The sequence below is a fragment of the Xyrauchen texanus genome, chromosome 6 (assembly GCF_025860055.1).
Source record: "Xyrauchen texanus isolate HMW12.3.18 chromosome 6, RBS_HiC_50CHRs, whole genome shotgun sequence".
In the NCBI taxonomy this organism is placed as follows: Eukaryota; Metazoa; Chordata; class Actinopteri; order Cypriniformes; family Catostomidae; genus Xyrauchen; species Xyrauchen texanus.
In genome coordinates, this window is record NC_068281.1 from 297,061 (window position 1) to 314,560 (window position 17,500).

The 17,500-nt window shown below is 43.1% G+C and overlaps 1 protein-coding gene and 1 long non-coding RNA gene across 2 annotated transcripts in view; both read right to left on the reverse strand.

The window, feature by feature from the left end:
• Positions 1 to 2,849, reverse strand: part of LOC127645836 (uncharacterized) — a 16,257-nt gene extending 13,408 nt beyond the window's left edge. The window contains exon 1 of the long non-coding RNA XR_007970808.1: positions 2,195 to 2,849. This is a non-coding gene — a long non-coding RNA (uncharacterized LOC127645836). The remainder of the gene's footprint in view (positions 1 to 2,194) is intronic.
• Positions 2,850 to 2,993: 144 nt separating this feature from the next.
• On the reverse strand, positions 2,994 to 9,503 carry LOC127645794 (uncharacterized). The gene is made up of 2 exons (XM_052129474.1): positions 9,172 to 9,503; positions 2,994 to 5,119 (listed from the first exon to the last, which is right to left on the reverse strand). Exons 1-2 carry the CDS (start codon positions 9,334 to 9,336, stop codon positions 3,971 to 3,973), a joined length of 1,314 nt encoding a protein of 437 aa, XP_051985434.1. The 5' UTR covers positions 9,337 to 9,503; the 3' UTR covers positions 2,994 to 3,970.
• Between the last annotated feature and the right edge of the window lie 7,997 nt (positions 9,504 to 17,500).

Here is a 17,500-nt window from a genome sequence, read left to right on the forward strand (position 1 = left end):
AGTTGAGGTGGTTTGGGCATCTGGTAAGGGTGCCCCCTGGGCGCCTCCCTAGGGAGGTGTTTCAGGCACGTCCAGCTGGGAGGAGGCCTCGGGGAAGACCCAGGATTAGGTGGAGAGATTACATCTCCACACTGGCCTGGGAACGCCTCGGGGTCCCCCAGTCAGAGCTGGTTAATGTGGCTCGGGATAGGGAAGTTTGGCGCCCCCTGCTGGAGCAGCTGCCCCCGCGACCCGACTTCGGATAAGCGGTTGACGATGGATGGATAAAATTTGTAACTTAAATTATTACTAAAACGTTTTAGATATTATATATATATATATATATAAACCTAAACAGAAAATTAGGCTGCTTTATTTACCTTTTAAAAATGAGTAAGTATAAGCCACATATAAAACCCCAAAATGAACCATATATATTATTATATGGTCACTCTTATTAAAACCAAGTTACAATATGGACACTACAGTAATACTGTAGCAAAACCAGTTACTGACGGAAACAAAACAACAAAACAAACATGGCTACTTGTCATGTTAATACAGTATTAAACCCATGGGTAGTTTCCATAAGGGTATCATTGATTAACGATGATTACATTATCAATATTTGAAAACCTCTGAATTTAAATAAACCTGTAAAATCGCCATTCGATAAACCGTCCCTTTCTTTCAAATAATAATACTGCTGTTCTTATTCACGCACTGGTCACTTCACGTATAGACTACTGTAATGCTCTTTTCACAGGTGTTTCCACTAAATTGCTACATAAGCTTCAGTTGGTTCAGAATTCTGCAGCTCGTGTTCTATCTAGAACACCTTCTACTGAGCACATCTCTCCAGTTCTTCAGCAATTACACTGGCTTCCAGTAAAGTATAGAATTGAATTCAAGATCCTGCTACTTACTTATAAGGCACTTCATAATCTTGCACCCCAATACTTTACACAACTTCTCCATGTTTACACTCCTTCACGTGCTCTCAGATCTTCATCTTCAATTTCTCTTGTGTTACCAAGGATTCGACTAACTACCATGGGTGCCAGATCCTTTAGTTATGCTGCCCCCCGCCTATGGAATTCTATACCCCTAGATATTCGCAATAGCGACTGCTTGTTGACTTTTAAAACGTGTCTTAAGACATATATATACAAGCTTTCTTATAACATTTTGTATTGAGTTTTTTAATGCACTTTATCTGTATGCGGCTTGTTTGTTGTGTGTATTGTCCTATGCAGTGACCTGTATATTGCTTGTGAGGTGACCTTGGGTGTTATGAAAGGCGCCATTAAATAAAATGCGTTATTATTATTATTATTATTAAAATGGTCACACAAGCCACTTGTAATTATTACTAACATTTGTATATATTTATAGGTCTAAACAGAAAATGAGGCTGTTTTATTTAACTTTTAAAAATGAGTAAGTATAAGCCACATATAAAACCACAAAATGAACCATATATATGAGATGCATTAATGTTCATGTAATCTAAATAATGAGATTACTAGTTAAAAAACTGGATGTGAGGATCGATATTCTTGATACCACATCAGTATCGGAAGTATCGATACTTTAGGATCCGCCCATCCCTATTTAAAGTGAAGTGCAGTACGGCGGGCGTTAACACTTATTCTCTTTTTATACGATATCATTCATTTCAAGTCCAATATCGTCGATATCGATACCAATACCGGTACTTGGGTTATTTGGGGGTAAAATGGGTAAGTAAAAATATTATTTTATGTCACAAGTCATATATATATATTTTTTTTTTTTTTACATTTGTGAGCCTGAACAGAACATTATTAGCCTTCTGTTTTGATTCCCCCTACAGAAATGAGCTTCACTACAGTAACTATAGTTTAACCATGATATTTTAAACCACACCACACAATATTACTGTAGCAAAAGCGTGGTTTCAAATAATAATATCCTTAGTTTAATTTGATATTAGAATCGATATTTCTATGTGAGGATCGATACCACGTCAGTATCGGAAGTATCGATACTTTAGTCTCTATTTAAAGTGAAGCGGAATGCAGGGTGGGGTAAAACTGTGGGATTATTCCCATTTCTGTGCATCCGCAGTGCCACAACCATCATCTGATCATTTAGATAAGTCAGAACAGTTTTAAAGTTATTAATAAATAATAATAATATAGTAAAAGCCGCCATTCGATAAACCATCTCTTACCTGTCGATGAATCTCTAATTCACAGAAGCTGCTTCTTATTGAAGACTAAATTAAATGTAATGAAGGAAATAAAAACTAGGAGATAATCTCGACAGAAGCTCTACAAGCCGCGCGATCTGTCGAGCGTCGCACGCATGCCGTTCTTCACGCGGGAGTAACGGAAGATTTGGGGGATTCATCAGTTTCTGCATCTTTCAACAACACCTCCGACACCAAGAAGGTCCAGAAGATGATGCTGATGGACGTGTTGGCGACGATGATGAAAATCATGATGGGATGCAACATGCTGACTGCTGCTGCGCGAGACTCCAGATAACGCTTGCGAGGAGGCGACAGCTGTACAAGAGAGTGTGTGCGTGTGCGTGAGAGAGTGTGTGTGTCAGAGAGAGTGTGCATGAGAGAAGCGTGTGCGTGTGTGAGAGAGAGTGTGTGTGTGTGTGTGAGAGAGTGTGTGTGTGAGTGAGTGTCCGTGAGTGAGTGTGTGTGTGAGAGAGTGTGTGTGTGTGTGAGTGTGTGTGTGAGTGTGTGTGTGTGAGAGTGTGTGTGTGTGTGTGTAGAGTGTGTGTGTGAGAGTGTGCATGTGTGTGTGAGAGTGTGCGCATGTGAGTGTTTGTGTGTGAGAGTGTGAGTGTGTGAGAGAGAGAGTGCGTGTGTGTGTGAGAGTGTGAGTGAGTGTGTGTGTGTGTGTGTGTGTGTGTAGAGTGTGTGTGTGAGAGTGTGCACGCATGTGAGCGTGTGAGTGTGTGTGTGTGTGAGAGTGTGTGTGTGTGTGTGTGTGTAGAGTGTGTGTGTGAGAGTGTGTGCGCATGTGAGTGTGTGTGAGAGTGTGTGTGCATGTGAGTGTGTGTAAGAGTGAGTGTGTGTGAGTGTGTGAGAGTGTGTGTAAGAGTGTGTGTGTGTGAGAGTGTGTGTGCATGTCTCGTTCTATGAGACAGATAATCCGCTCCACATTTCGCTTTCATGAGTGATCGGGCAGTAAAACATATATTATACATTCAGGAGTTTAGACATCCAGTGTGCTATTAAACGAGTATGAACACAAACTACGATCACTATATTATCCACAGGTCATTCTGTGGTTTAATAACTGTAAATGACCCTTGACCCTAATACAGGAGTCTGAGATATAATCCACATTATAATCCTGTGCCAGATTTCAGTGCTGATCTAAACCCTCATAAACACAGATGGCACATTATAATAAGCGTTGTTAATCAGGGCTTCCTGTGTAAGACTCAGTTTGTGCATAAAAACACACGTGTGCATGTTTACTGACACGCTTTACTGCATTACATCAGTCTTACATTTACCCTTCACTGAAGAATGACCTGCTGAAAACTACACAAACACATGCACATCCTTTTCATCTCTTTAATGTCTCGTTCTATCTTTCACATAAACACATTCATATACAGTTATTAAAACACGATTAATTACTGATATATTGTGACATTAATATGCACTCTTCAGACCCTGTTGCCAACCTGTCCTGATGACGCTATTAAACATTATTTCCCTTCATATTGCATCACAATTATTCATTTTTAATTATTATACAATTTACATTAAAACACTTATTATAGGCGGCTCAAAGTTAAAAACAAAATGTCATTTTCACGATTGCTCTTATGATTTAAAAGTGAATAACCAACTTAGATTCTGAAGGGGTCTATATGAAGACTCCAGAGTGAACCGTCCAATCAGAACTCACGATTCGTGTGTGTGTGTGTGTGTGTTGCTCTGTTCAGGGTGGTCGTCATGCTCGGGTGGGTCATCTCAACACGCTAACTTTCTCTGCTGGTTCTCCTGCTGCAGGAAGTATTCACAGAACATAGCTCTGACTTCTTCTGCGTCCGGGTCATCGGCGGCGGGCGACACCTCGTCAGCGGGCTGCGGGCTCTCCTCGTGTCGCACCGCCTCCTCCCAGCGCTCGTCAAACTCATCGCCGTGCACCTCACACACGTTGTGCAGGACGCAGCACGCCAGAATCATGGTGGGCACCACATCCATCCGGCAATCGTTGCGTTTCAGCAGACACTGCCAGCGCGCTCGCAGACGCAGGAACGCCTCGTCCACCACGCCGCGCGCGCGCTCCAGCTTACGGTTGAGTGCCCTCTGTCCCGCCGAGAGCTCGTTGGACTCGGGGTAACTCTTTAGCAGCCAGCTCTTGAGCGGATACCCCGCGTCGCCCAGCATCAGGTAACCCAGCGGGTGCCCCATGAAGTTCAGCGGCGGGTCGTGCAGCAGAAAGCCGCCGTCACACGCGCGTGCCCATAACGTGGAGTTCTGCAAGATGGCGGAATGTTCGGTGTTACCCGGAAACCCCGCGCAAACATCCCAAAACTGACCGAGGCCGTTGACGGCACCCTGCGTGACCACGGACAGCCACCCGCGACTGTTCCAGTAGTTATCCGTGTTGCTGGATGGCGCGATTATCGGCACGTGTAGGCTGCCGACCACGCCCACACAGTGCGGGAATCCCCAGCGGGTGGCGAACATTCGGGCCGCGTCTTCCAGTTCGTGCTCACTGGGCGTGTGGAGGTACAGCGGGCGCAGCAGCAACACGATGGCGTGACAGACGTCTCGCACGCACTTACAGACGGTGGAGCGGCCCACGCCGAACAGCGTGCTGATGGTACGATACTCAACGTTTGAGGCGAGGCGCCACAACGCCACGGCCACCCGCTTCTCCAGGGGCAGTGCCGGCCGCAATCGAGTGTCTTGCCGAATGAGGCGGGGTTTCAGTTTTCCGCAAAGGAGGAAGAACGTCTCTTTAGTCATGCGAAACTTCTCGAGCCAATCGGAGGGCTGGAACTCTCTCATGACCACCCGCTCCCACCAATCAGTGCTCTCGGTGTTGCTCCACACTCGCGTTGGCCGTGTCGGTACATCACTGATTGGACGAGAGGTTTGAGCGATCATCATCTGAGAGAAGAAAACAATTCTGTGATTTCATGAAAGAATCAGGAGAACAACAGATCTTCAGTCTGACTCTTCAAGTCAACATTAACTCTAAACTAACTCTAAACTCTTGTTGTTATTGTGAAGTTCTTCCTCTTCATGATGTATGAACTCTTAAATCATCAGACCAGTCAAAGAGAGACACATTACACGAGGACTGGGCGATCTGCACACATCTTCACAATATTTTTATAAATCACCTTACGTCATCAACCCCTAACTGACGAGCCCGTAATGTAAACGTAAATGTGACAAAGGTAAATAACATGTAATAGAAATAAAATATATTATAAAAGACGTCATGTTCTTCGCTTGCAGAATGAAAGTTGTTGTGTGTGTTTCAGCAGGTCACATAAGACCCGTTCAGTCCTGGTATTAGCATGTGTTTTTGGTGATCCGATCACTAAAGCGCTAAATACAGGTCTCAACGGGGTCTAAAACGTTTTGTGATCAATCACAAAAACCACAAACGGATGTGGTCAAAACGCATCTTCCGGTCGAGCGTTTATTTCCTTTTAAAGCTGCTCATAACAGGCAAGGTTTACATTTACATTTCTGCATTTGGCAGACACTTTTATCCAAAGTGACTTACAGTGCCCTTATTACAGGGACAATCCCCCCGGAGCAACCTGGAGTTAAGTGTCTTACTCAAGGACACAATGGTGGTGACTGTGGGGATCCAACCAGCAACCTCCTGATTACCAGTGATGCGCTTTAGCCCACTACACCACCACCACCACTCCCAGTGTTTTAACTCAAGTTTAACTCTTGTTTTAGTGCAGCAGTTGATTGACAGGTGAGGGGAGGTGCTTCGCTGCTTTAGGGACGGATTAACCTTTACACATCAAATGTGATGTATTCAGATGCGTTTGTGACCACATCCGTATTCATGTGTGTGTAAGTCTGCGTGTGTGTGAGAGTGCGTGTGTGTATAAGACTGTTGCGGAAATCTTCATTCATGTTGTCGAGATGCAGGTGTGTGTGTGTGTTTGTGCGTGAGTGTCTGTGAGTGTGAGTGTGTGTGTGTGTGTGTGTGCGTGAGTGTATATGTGTGTGAGTGTGTGTGTGTGTGTGCGTGAGTGTCTGTGAGTGTGAGTGTGTGTGTGTATGTGTGTGTGTGTCTGTGAGTGTGTGCGCACGCGGGTGTGTGTGTGTGTGTGAGTGTGTGAGTATGTGTGTGTGTGTATAAGACTCTTGCGGAAATCTTCATTCATGTTGTCGAGATGCAGGTGTGTGTGTGTGTTTGTGCGTGAGTGTCTGTGAGTGTGAGTGTGTGTGTGTGTGTGTGTGTGTGTGTGTGTCTGTGAGTGTGTGTTATGTCACTCAGGGCAGGGAGGTTTAAAGTCAGTGACAAATAATTTTTTAAATAATATCCATTAACGACTAAAAGTTCTTACATTAAATAATAATAAAACATTTGCAGAGACAGGTGTTCAAAACACGGTTAATTATTCTCTCTTTTGATTATGGTAATTATAGCCTTGTAACATACAAAATAATTAGTGCTGTTGATTTAATGCGTTAATAATGTGTGATTAATTTCACTAAAAATAACGCGTAAAAAAAAATTCCGCAATTAATAAGGAAGAGTAATACCACCTGTTTACTCCAGAGGGCAGTAAGTGACACTTCAGCTGTGTGAGCAACACACAGTTTATACAGTGAACAAACACTTCAGCAGAACAACACAAACATGTGTTACATTCTTGTGTTCAAACACTTGATGGAGCGCAAATCTGAACTAAGAGATCTCAAGATGTGTTTAAAGTATTAAACTATATTTAACATTGTATGTTTATGACGCAACACACCCGAGACACGACACAAGCATGTCTGATGCAGGTGTACATTGAAAATTACAAAAATTGTAATCGATTGACAGCCCTAAACATAATCGATCTCAAAATTAAAAATAAGTTCCCTCTGTGACATGTTTTGTTTAGTTGTCGGGTAACTGTCACTGGATTTTGAATTAAGTGGAAAGTCATGCGTGATCCTCATCGATCATCGTCTTCATGATTGATCATTGCTGCCACGTCCGAGTACTCGTGCCCATCCCTAATATTGAATAACTTTTGATTAAAAAATTTTCATAAAATTGTTTCACCGTTCTCATTATTTTCACCTTAATGACATTTTATAATAATGTATTTTCCTTAATGCTGTTTTTATCTTGTTGCTGAGCCATAGTTCATGAGTTATAATTCACGAGTCTTGAGACAGTTTATACGATATTTCATGCAGTGAATGATTCCATTCATTTCTAAAACCGCTTAATAAGTACTGACATCTTCCCATCATCATCTGTCAATGTCATAGTTTCAGTCCACTTTTCATGCTATTGTGTTATCAAACGGGCTTTTATGGATAATAACGGTGTGCGTGATGACGTCATGCCTAATATCAGTTTTGGTTTAGCGCAACAGAAATGTGTCCTGAAGCGTTTCCATACAGAAATGTGTTCATCACTAATTCACCTCCAGATGTCCTGATGTTCTCCTCTGAAGTTTGGGGGTAAATGGGGAGACTTCAGTGAAATGATCCAGTTTACTGTCACTTTAATGAACAAATAAAAGCAGTCAGAAGAGGAATTGCAGTAGTGAGCAGCTGCTGTTCTGATGGGACTGTGATATCGGTCCTGATGTTGCACCTGTCACAGGTTGCCATTGGTTACTGAACCGAAAGTGAATCATCTGACCCATAATGTCATTTATATTTTCTGAAGCAGTAAATGTGATCCGAGGTAAAGAAGGTTAAATGTAAAATATTTAAACATTTTAAAATGTTTAAAAGCTGTTTTTCTGAACTCGGTGTTAGACGAATAGTTCAGATAGTTTATAATCTTTTCTGAGAACATCATTCAGACGACTTTATTCATCAGCAGAACAGGGTACGAATAATTTCACTTTGTTAAAGAAAAGGCAAGTATAGGCCGAACTATATTATTTATTCATTTGATGCTTTATTTAATTTAATTTAATTTAATACAGGGAATTTTACCAGCATTTCTTCAAAAGTAGCTATAAAGAATAATTTTATAGAATTATTATTATTATAACGCACATTGAAGATATTCTCCTAACATGGTGTATTTATATTAATATAAATCATCTTTATGCACAGAAATGATGTTTTGTATTGTGGAATAATTCGGTGACTGTCGTCTATTATTGTGAATGATGTGCAAAAGCATCTTTAATAAATAAACGGATGATTACAGCGATTAAATGAATCACAAACGGTGTTCGTTCATTAGTTCTCCTTGTGCTTGTTGATGACCGGTGCATGATACGAGATATTAGTGTTGCACTCCTGGAAGTGTCACAGATCGGATCAATATCCCGTAAAGATCAATCCATAATCACGTACAATACATGATCTTTCAATACTGTCGTCATGGCAACACAGGCTAACGGTTGGGGCAAACTCAGTCATGTGACACTATATTTTGGCATTAATGACAATTTCGACATTTAATATATCGACAGAGAGTTTATGTGCTTGAGTTTAACGGAAAAATATGATGTCGACACTTCTGTAATTTGAGCAATAATGTTCATTTCCATCAGCTTTATTTTGATGCACTAAAACTTTTTCCACAAAAACTCCTTGTATGGAAACGTAGACTCTCGCGATCAGCATCAGGGTTATTATCAGATATTGTCAATATTCGATTACATCATCATATCGCCCAGCCCTACTTTACACCATCCAATCAATTCATCAAATCAAGTCATTTTCTTCACCCACTGAATGATTGATTAGCATATTCATATACAGGCCTGCACAACTCATTGAGTAAATAAAATACCATTGAATACATATTGTGCTTCAAATAACAGCACGATATTAAACTAGTGCATGCTCAACACGGTCATACAGAGGTGCATGTGGGAATAATGTAGTAATAATATTTGTCACAAACAGGGAATTAGCATTGTGCATAAATTAAACATGGTATTTGCATAAGGTACTTTTGATACAGGCTTCAGTGCAGTAGATGTGTGAATATTCACCATAATCATCCTCTTGTGTCTCTGATGAAAGTACTGTCTGTGTGTGACGCGCCGCTGCACCTCGCGTCGCCGCTGCGCGTCTGCGTTGGTGACGTCGCGCCGCCTCTTCATCAGCATGTAACTGAGTGTGAACATTACAGAGCGAAGCGTCTCTTCATTTGACATGTTTCTGCCTTTGAATTTTACTCAGAGATGCATTAATGACGCGCTATATCATGTGATCAACTCTATTCTGCGCTGTAGTTCGATGCACACGCTGTTATTTAATCATTATGAGAGTTTATGAACTCAATCCTCGCGCTGCTCCTGCTGTTGTTGACGCGCAGCAGTGTCGTGGGTCGCGTTCTCGTGTGACGTCACGCCACAGCGACATCTGCTGGACTGGCGGAATGCGGCCTGCCCGCTTAACCTGATCTTAACTGACATATGTTTTGAATGAATGTAACTCTTAAGGAAACTGGCTCTGAACTGTTTGAAAAGTACCTTATTTTGCAGCCAAATTCATGAAACCCTGATGAAACCAAAGTGTTTATAGCACGTCAGTCCGGTGTCGGTTATGTTTAGGACGCTCTCTGGAGGTTATTTACAGTCATGACAGTGCAGCTCCTTTCTACTTGAATGGGAAAAGACCGAAATCTCCTAAACGGTTGTTCAAGATTACGATCAATGTACATATTTAAAATCATCAATAAATGCTGACAATACTGGAATCATAAATGGTGCTTCTTTACCTCAGATTACGCTTAAAAAAAAAAGAAGCAATTTCCCAGCGGTTATAGCTAATGCGCATGCGCGTTTTCGAGTTGATTGACAGGCGATGTCTGCATCTAAAAGGCTCTTTTAACTGTAAGGCGGGACTTTCTATCTACATCCGTTGGCTTTTTTTTTTTTATGTATTTTTTATAGGTTGTTTATTATAAGTATCGAAGCGATATATTTGACTTTTATTACACAATATCCCTATATGTTCAAATATATTTAGTTTAAGGGTGAAGGGGCACAAACTCGACCACGTCATTCACAGTGCGTCATAGGAGCGCGCGGTCGCTCCAAGGTTTTTTTTAATTCATGCCAAACGTCTTAGATGAAATTGTGTAAAAAATTACAGAACAAGAACAGTAAAAAAAAAAAAACTAATACAAAAATTATCAAATAAAAAAAAAAAACAAAAGCCAGAGGGAGAAAAGAAAAAAATCTATATAAGGTTAAACAATGAAAGCATTAATGATTTTTTGTTTTTTATGCCCATCAAAGACATAATATAGAAGTTACAGTTAACCAGAAAAAGTGACAATAGCGGATTCTTGGCCAAAAATGTGCATTTGTGTATAACAAATTTACCAAGTATAATAAAGAGATTAACAATGTACTGGATACGTGAATTTGCATTGTTGTAAAGAAAAATAATATACATATTTTGACATTAGTTTTTTCTACATCTGTTGGCTGCAGTTGGGCATTTCAGTATAGATTTAAAATAGAAGTTTCCCGTCTCTGTTTAGAGTTATATATTGTATGTGCTCAACTTCTATGGTGCTGACAATCCTCAGAAAGAGCTGTATCCTTACAAAAGCAGTTTATTCAGCACACTGAAGCTTCTCCTCCATATACATCTGTATCATTTATCTTACACAGACCACATGTTCACATCATGCCATCAATGATCTTTATTCTTCTTCAACTCTACACGTACATTTCTCAATGTGTTAGTACCCTCTATAGGCGCTCATCCGTACATCTCCCTTAAAATACACTGGAAAATATGCTTCAAAACATAACAAACAAAATAAACTTTCCCCAGTACTTCATTGCGACAACCTAATGTAGCAATTTAACAATGTATCACATAACAGATTTTATTACTTTTGGTATAATTGGCATCCATATGCAGTATGTCCACTCTCCACAGACATTAACACTCCTCCATAAATCTTTTGGGCTTCACAATTGTTCTCCTGAGCAGAATTCTCTGGTTGATCATGATAGCGTACTATCAGTATCAATCCTTGCTGGGGTGCTCTGTCGCCCAACATCACCCTCATAGTTGCTCCAAACACCCTCCTGGAAGTCTGTTTTTGGAACTTACAACAAATCCCTCCGATTCCTACGAAGGGTATTTACTTCATAAGATCACAGCATTGTCTCTTTGAGAACCGTAGCTTAGTCCCCATCTCACATCACACCTGACTCGCACCCAATCGTCACGTTCTAGTGGGCGTAAAGGGTTTGTAACTTTGTTGCGTGCAACATTAGAGCTGCACTTTCTAAACACAAGTGCTTTGTTGCAGATGTTCAGTCGAGGGCTCTCTACCAGTTAGTCATTCTGCTGGAAATCTAACGTCTTCTAAAGGTGTAGACCTGAAGTTTAGGATGACAAGATGGGGATCTTCGCCAGCTTCAGTCGCTTTCTTTAGCAGATGTTTCACAGCACTGCCTTTCGGCTAGATCATTTGATTGTAGGAATTAAGGACTTGAGGTTACGTGTTTAAATCCGTACTGATGCGCAAACTCTTTGAATGCTAGCCCACTGAATTGTGACCCATTGAAAATAGTTTTCAAATGTGAGATTATCTGTTTCGTGGAGGTATCTGCCATTAATGCAAACTCTGGATAGTTGGAGCAATTATCCATAACTACCAGATAATCTTTCCTATTCAACTGGAAAAATCAGCTTCCACTTTTCTCCATCGCTCGCTTGGTTTAAAGTGCGGTAACACTTCTATCTGTGCTGTTGACAGATATCACCGCGCTGTATCAGTGTCTCTACTTCTCTGCTCATATAGGGCCAGTACATCACGTCTCGGGCACTGCATTTACATTTCTCAATGCCCAAATGGCTTCATGTATGAGCTTGGTCATTAATGGTCTCTTAGTAGTAGGGACTCCTACCCTGCATCCTTTTAGGAGAACCCAGTCAACATTAGAAAGCTCAACCCTAAATACTGAAATGAGCTTGGTAGCTTCTCATCTCCAGGTGATTTTATGAATAACCTCTTGCGACACACAGTAACCTGCTGTTGCATCTGCAAACTCACCCCACTTTTTTTAGGGGCAGTGGTGGCTCAGCGGTTGAGGCTCTGGGTTACTGACCAAAAGGTCGGGGGTTCAAGGTCCAGCACTGCCAAGATGCCACTGTTGGGCCATTTACCCTATCTGCTCCAGGGGTGGAAACCTTTGTGTTTTCCCCATACTACTATATCGTCAAGAAACACTCCTACACTGAATCCAGTCAGGTGTCTTTAGCAACCAAATTGGCCCGGTTGCTAGGGAGGGTAGAGTCACATGGGGTAACCTCCTTGTGGTCGCTATAATGTGGTTCTCGCTCTCGGTGGGGCGTGTGCTGAGTGACTCCAGCCAGGTCTCCTTAGCAACCACATTGGCCTGGTTGCTAGGGAGGGTAGTGTCACATGGGGTAACCTCCTCGTGGTCGCTATGATGTGGTTCTCGCTCTCGGTGGGGCGTGTGGTGAGTGACTCCAGCCAGGTCTCCTTAGCAACCACATTGGCCCAGTTGCTAGGGAGGGTAAAGTTACATGGGGTAACCTCCTCGTGGTCACTATAATGTGGTTCTCGCTCTCGGTGGGGTGTGTGGTGAGTTGTGCGTGGATGCCGCGGAGAATAGCATGAAGCCTCCACACGCGCTACATCTCCACGGTAACACGCTCAACACAAGATCTTCTTGCTTGGATCTGTGGCAACTGAGATTCGTCCTCCACCACCCGGATTGAGTCACTTCGCCACCACGAGGACTTAGAGCGCATTGGGAATTGGGCATTCCAAACTGGGGAGAAAAAGGGGGGTAAAAACAGAAATACTCCAAAACCTTCCATACCATCAAATACCTGTTGCACTGTTCTATGAAATTCCTCTGGTGCCGAACAAATACAAATATTTTCTTTACTTTGCCCTTCTCTATCAAGGACTGTAACTCTGATCTCAACCTATATCTGAGGGCTACTGGTGCCTTCCTGGCGGATGCATGATGGTTTCAGCTGTATTTGGTGCTTGCCTGGTAAGCAACCCACACCTCATTATTGTCCGAATGTTAATCTTTTTGTCTTGTACTTTGGGCTTTTTCTCCAGTCTGTAAAAGTCTTGGCCGAAGGTTCATCTGTGCACTGGTTTAAAAGGTACAGTCACTCTGTTGACATCTAAATGGACTATCCACTCGTCCTTGGTGCTCATCCTCATTGCTATCACTGGTGTCCCTGGATGCGATGCATTTCTGTTTTCTGGTTGGTACCGCATTGGTTGCTGTCTTTAATGTCCTTTCGCCTGGGTTTGCATTTTCCCCTTAATGATTCCCTTTGCACGCTCGCGCATAGCATCCAATGCTTCTGCAGGCTCGCTTTGAGTTGCAAATCCGGACTCTCAAACGCTTGGCATATTTAAATACTTTATCCAAAGTCAGAACAGTCTCTGCTCTCCTCGCCAGTGTACGCCACATTACGCTTTGTTTTGCTAACCTTGTAAATAGAGGACAAAGTATACTGTGGAGCGGAGGGGGGCGGGGCCGGGTTGGAATATTGCGCACCCGGTCCCCAATTGGCCTGATGAGGTGCGCGAGGGAATAAAGGCGGCCGGTGAGGATGGTTTGAGAGAGAGAGAATTACGGGCATGTCCGTCATGTGTGTGTTTGTTTATGCTTTTGGTTTAAGTTTTCATTAAAATTATGATTTATGTTGACAAGCCGGTTCTCGCCTCCTCCTTGCCCATCCTTAACAGTGTTGCATTGGTGCCGAAACCCGGGATGGAGGAGGGATGCCCGACCGCCCGGATGCGGGGAACGGCCGCCATCCACGGGGCAAGTGGGGACTGGATACCCCGACCGCCTGGAGTGAGGAAGCCGCTGCCATCCCCAGAGACGTGGAGGGGTTAAGGGAAGACCGCCGTCTGCGAGGGGAGGAGGGAAGAAACTCCCCGACCGCCCGGAGCGGTAGGGCCGCTGCCAGGGGCGGAGGAGTGTCCCCATTTGCTGCCAAAAAAGCGGAGGGGCGTTCTGCCCGCTGGGGGTTGAAGGTTTGACTCCGGTTCGCCGGGGTTGGAGCGGCTGTCGTTCACCTGAGTGTGGAGGAGTGTTCGAGGACCACGCGACGGTACATCAGAGAACCGGTGAGTGAGCTTTTTCTCTTTCTCCTCTCTCTCTCTCCTGTCGCACCGTGTTGGTCTTTTCCCTCGCCTATTTGTTTTTTATTGTTGTTGTCTTCTCCTCCTGTCTCCTCCCAGGGCGAGGAAGGCAGGGATGACCACGCGGGACGCAAGATACATCCCGCCCCAGGGATGGGGGGGGGTGTACGTCATGCCGGTGGCACCCCGGCCTGAGATAATGCCGGGAGGAGTGTGGAGCGGAGGGGGCGGGGCCGGGTCGGATTATCGCGCGCCCGGTCCCCAATCGGCCTGATTATGATTTATGTTGACAAGCCGGTTCACGCCTCCTCCTTGCCCATCCTTAACAGTGTTACATATACTTCAGGGGTGTTCCGGATCACTTCGTGTCTGGTCGATCACGTTACCTTTGTGTTACTTTTCTGACCACGAACGTAAAGGAACACATTCAACACATGGGCAACTGCTTTGGGACACTCGTTTAGTACACGATGGTATTATTTATTGTACTGAACTTTATTTATGCTGATTTTAGTCATCAGGGGTGTTCATATTAATAATCATTATAAATGAATAAAGTTGATGATGAAATAAAGAAACTGATGAGCTGGTCTAAAGTCATGATTCTTGTCACCTCTAGTTGAATTGTTTCCATATGAAGAACATCTGTCCTGCGGGGTTAGAAATCCACATCGACAGTCACCAACCCATCATCAGAGAGGATTCCTGACCTCTGACCTCAGTAAAGAGGGGATCTTAAGTATCATTCAGTGTCTTGAACAAAACAAGGAATGGTTGCCATGGTGATGAGAGGGGTATAGCTGCAGGCATTGCTCCAATCCGCTTTAGAAGATGGAGGAAGCCCCTCACCTAACCCTTTCCTTAACCTTTACCGTAAGTGGAACACACCCCCTTGTGGAGTTGGCTCCACCCTCTTTTGGAGTAACCCACCCTCTTTTGGAGATCCGCCCCCATTTGGAGCAGCAATACCTACTTGAAGGTCCTGAGGAAATGGAGTCAACACAACACTGTTGGCTGTAAAAAACATCATTTAGGATTACAGGAACACAAAGAATCCCAAACATCTGATCATAACAGAAATAACCATCAGAAGCTGAACGCAGCCTGAATTAAAGAATTATAATGTATAGATGAATCATTCTCGAAGCTCTCCAGCAGCTCTGATTAATGAGTCTCATCTGTAATCCTCATGTCCAACGGTGAATCAACATAATCCACATATAACAGCGGCCTGGGGAGTCCAGGACGTCTCCTTGTGCTGTTCATTTCTGATTCAGTCTCCTGCTGACACCTGTGAAAGATCAGAAGCATCTGCACAAAGAGCCTGAAGTGACCAACAACTCCAGTGCTGATAACACATGACAAAGAGATCATTTCTTTCATCCTTTATTCACCCTTATGTTGTTCCAAACCCGGATGACTTCGGTGAAACATTTCAGTTTGTTTCTCATCAAACCTCACCGTATGTTTTCAGAACGGTCAAGAGTCTCATGAATAATTAATTAGACGTCTGAATTATACTTTTGTGTTCTTTTGAAGCTTGAAGAGGTGGTCACAATTAACTGCCATTGTGACATCACAGAGCACAACATGAATTCACTATTTCATGTAGAGTTACAACAACACGGGGGTGAGTAAACAATGACAGAAATTTCTGTCTCATCCTTTAACTTGATGAACAGCTGGAGAGAAACTGTGTGTCACCTCAGCAACTGATTACTGACGGTTTCCTTCCGCTTCACAGATGGACGTGAAGGCAACATATGGACAAACACATGAATGAAACGTGTTACATTGCACCTCTGTTGAGAACAGATCAAAGAGAAACACTAGATTCTTATATTTCCTGAGGAACATCTGAGCGGATTTCACCTGTAATCTGAGGATACGTCTGCATTAATATGTTTCGTTACGTAACGTTAATATCTGTCAATCACACTGAAACGGTCTTTCAAAAACTCTCTTGGAAAATTATGACATCCCTCCTTCAATGCAAGTCTATGGGATGGAAGTGTAAAGTGGGATCAGTTACTATCAGCACACCTCTAATCAACACACATGATATGAGGGATCGTTCATGTCTGGAGCAGGTGAACAGTTGTGGTAAATGGTCTGCACTTATATAGCGCCTATTTACCCTTAACGGTATTCAAAGCGCTTTACACTGTGTCTCATTCACCCATTCACACACACACACACACACACACACACACACACACACACACACACCAATGGCGGCAGAGCTGCATAAGGTGCTAGTCTGCCATTGGGAGTAACTTGGGGTTCAGTGTCATGTCCAAGGACACTTCGGCATGTGGAGTCATGTGGGCCGGGAATCAAACCGCAACCCTGCGATTAGTGCCCGACCCGCTCTACCACCTGCGCCACAGCCGCCCGTTTGTGTGGGTTTAGTAGCGATCAACATCCTCTGATTAAATAAGTTGAGCAAGAATTCCATTATCGGCGCTCCAAACACACAAAACATGTTTACAGGCTGGAGATCTGCTGCTCATGTGTTATTTAATGCGTCTTCAGCCCTGAAACATCTTCAACAATCACCTGCAGATCATTGAATTATTTATAAGAGTGAGTGTGTGTGAGTGTGTGTGTGTGTGTGTGTGTGTGTCTGAGAGTGTGTGTGTGTGTGTATGTGTGTCTGAGAGTGTGTGTGTGTGTGTGTGTGTGTGTGTGTGTGTGTGTGTGTGTGTGTGTGTGTGTGTGTCTGAGAGTGTGTGTGAGTGAGTGAGTGTGTGTGTGTGTGTGTGTGTGTGTGTGTGTGTCTGAGAGTGTGTGTGTGTGTGTGTGTGTGTGTGTGTCTGAGAGTGTGTGTGTGTGTATGTGTGTCTGAGAGTGTGTGTGTGTGTGTGTGTGTGTGTGTATGTCTGAGAGTGTGTGTGTGTGTGTGTGTGTGAGTGTGTGTGAGTGTGTGTGTATATGAGTGTGTGTGTGAGTGTGTGTGTGTGTGTATGTGTATATGTGTGAGTGTGTGAGTGTGTGTGTGTGTGTGTGTAAGAGTGTGTGTGTGTGAGTGTGTGCGTGTTTTTGTGATTTACGAGGACAATTTTGTAATTTACAAATTAGTAATTACAAGGGTATTATGCTATAAATGTGATTTATGAGGACATTTCTAGTGTCCCCATATTTCAAATCGCTTAAAAATCATATTAAACAATGTTTTATTGAAAATGTAAAAATGCAGAATG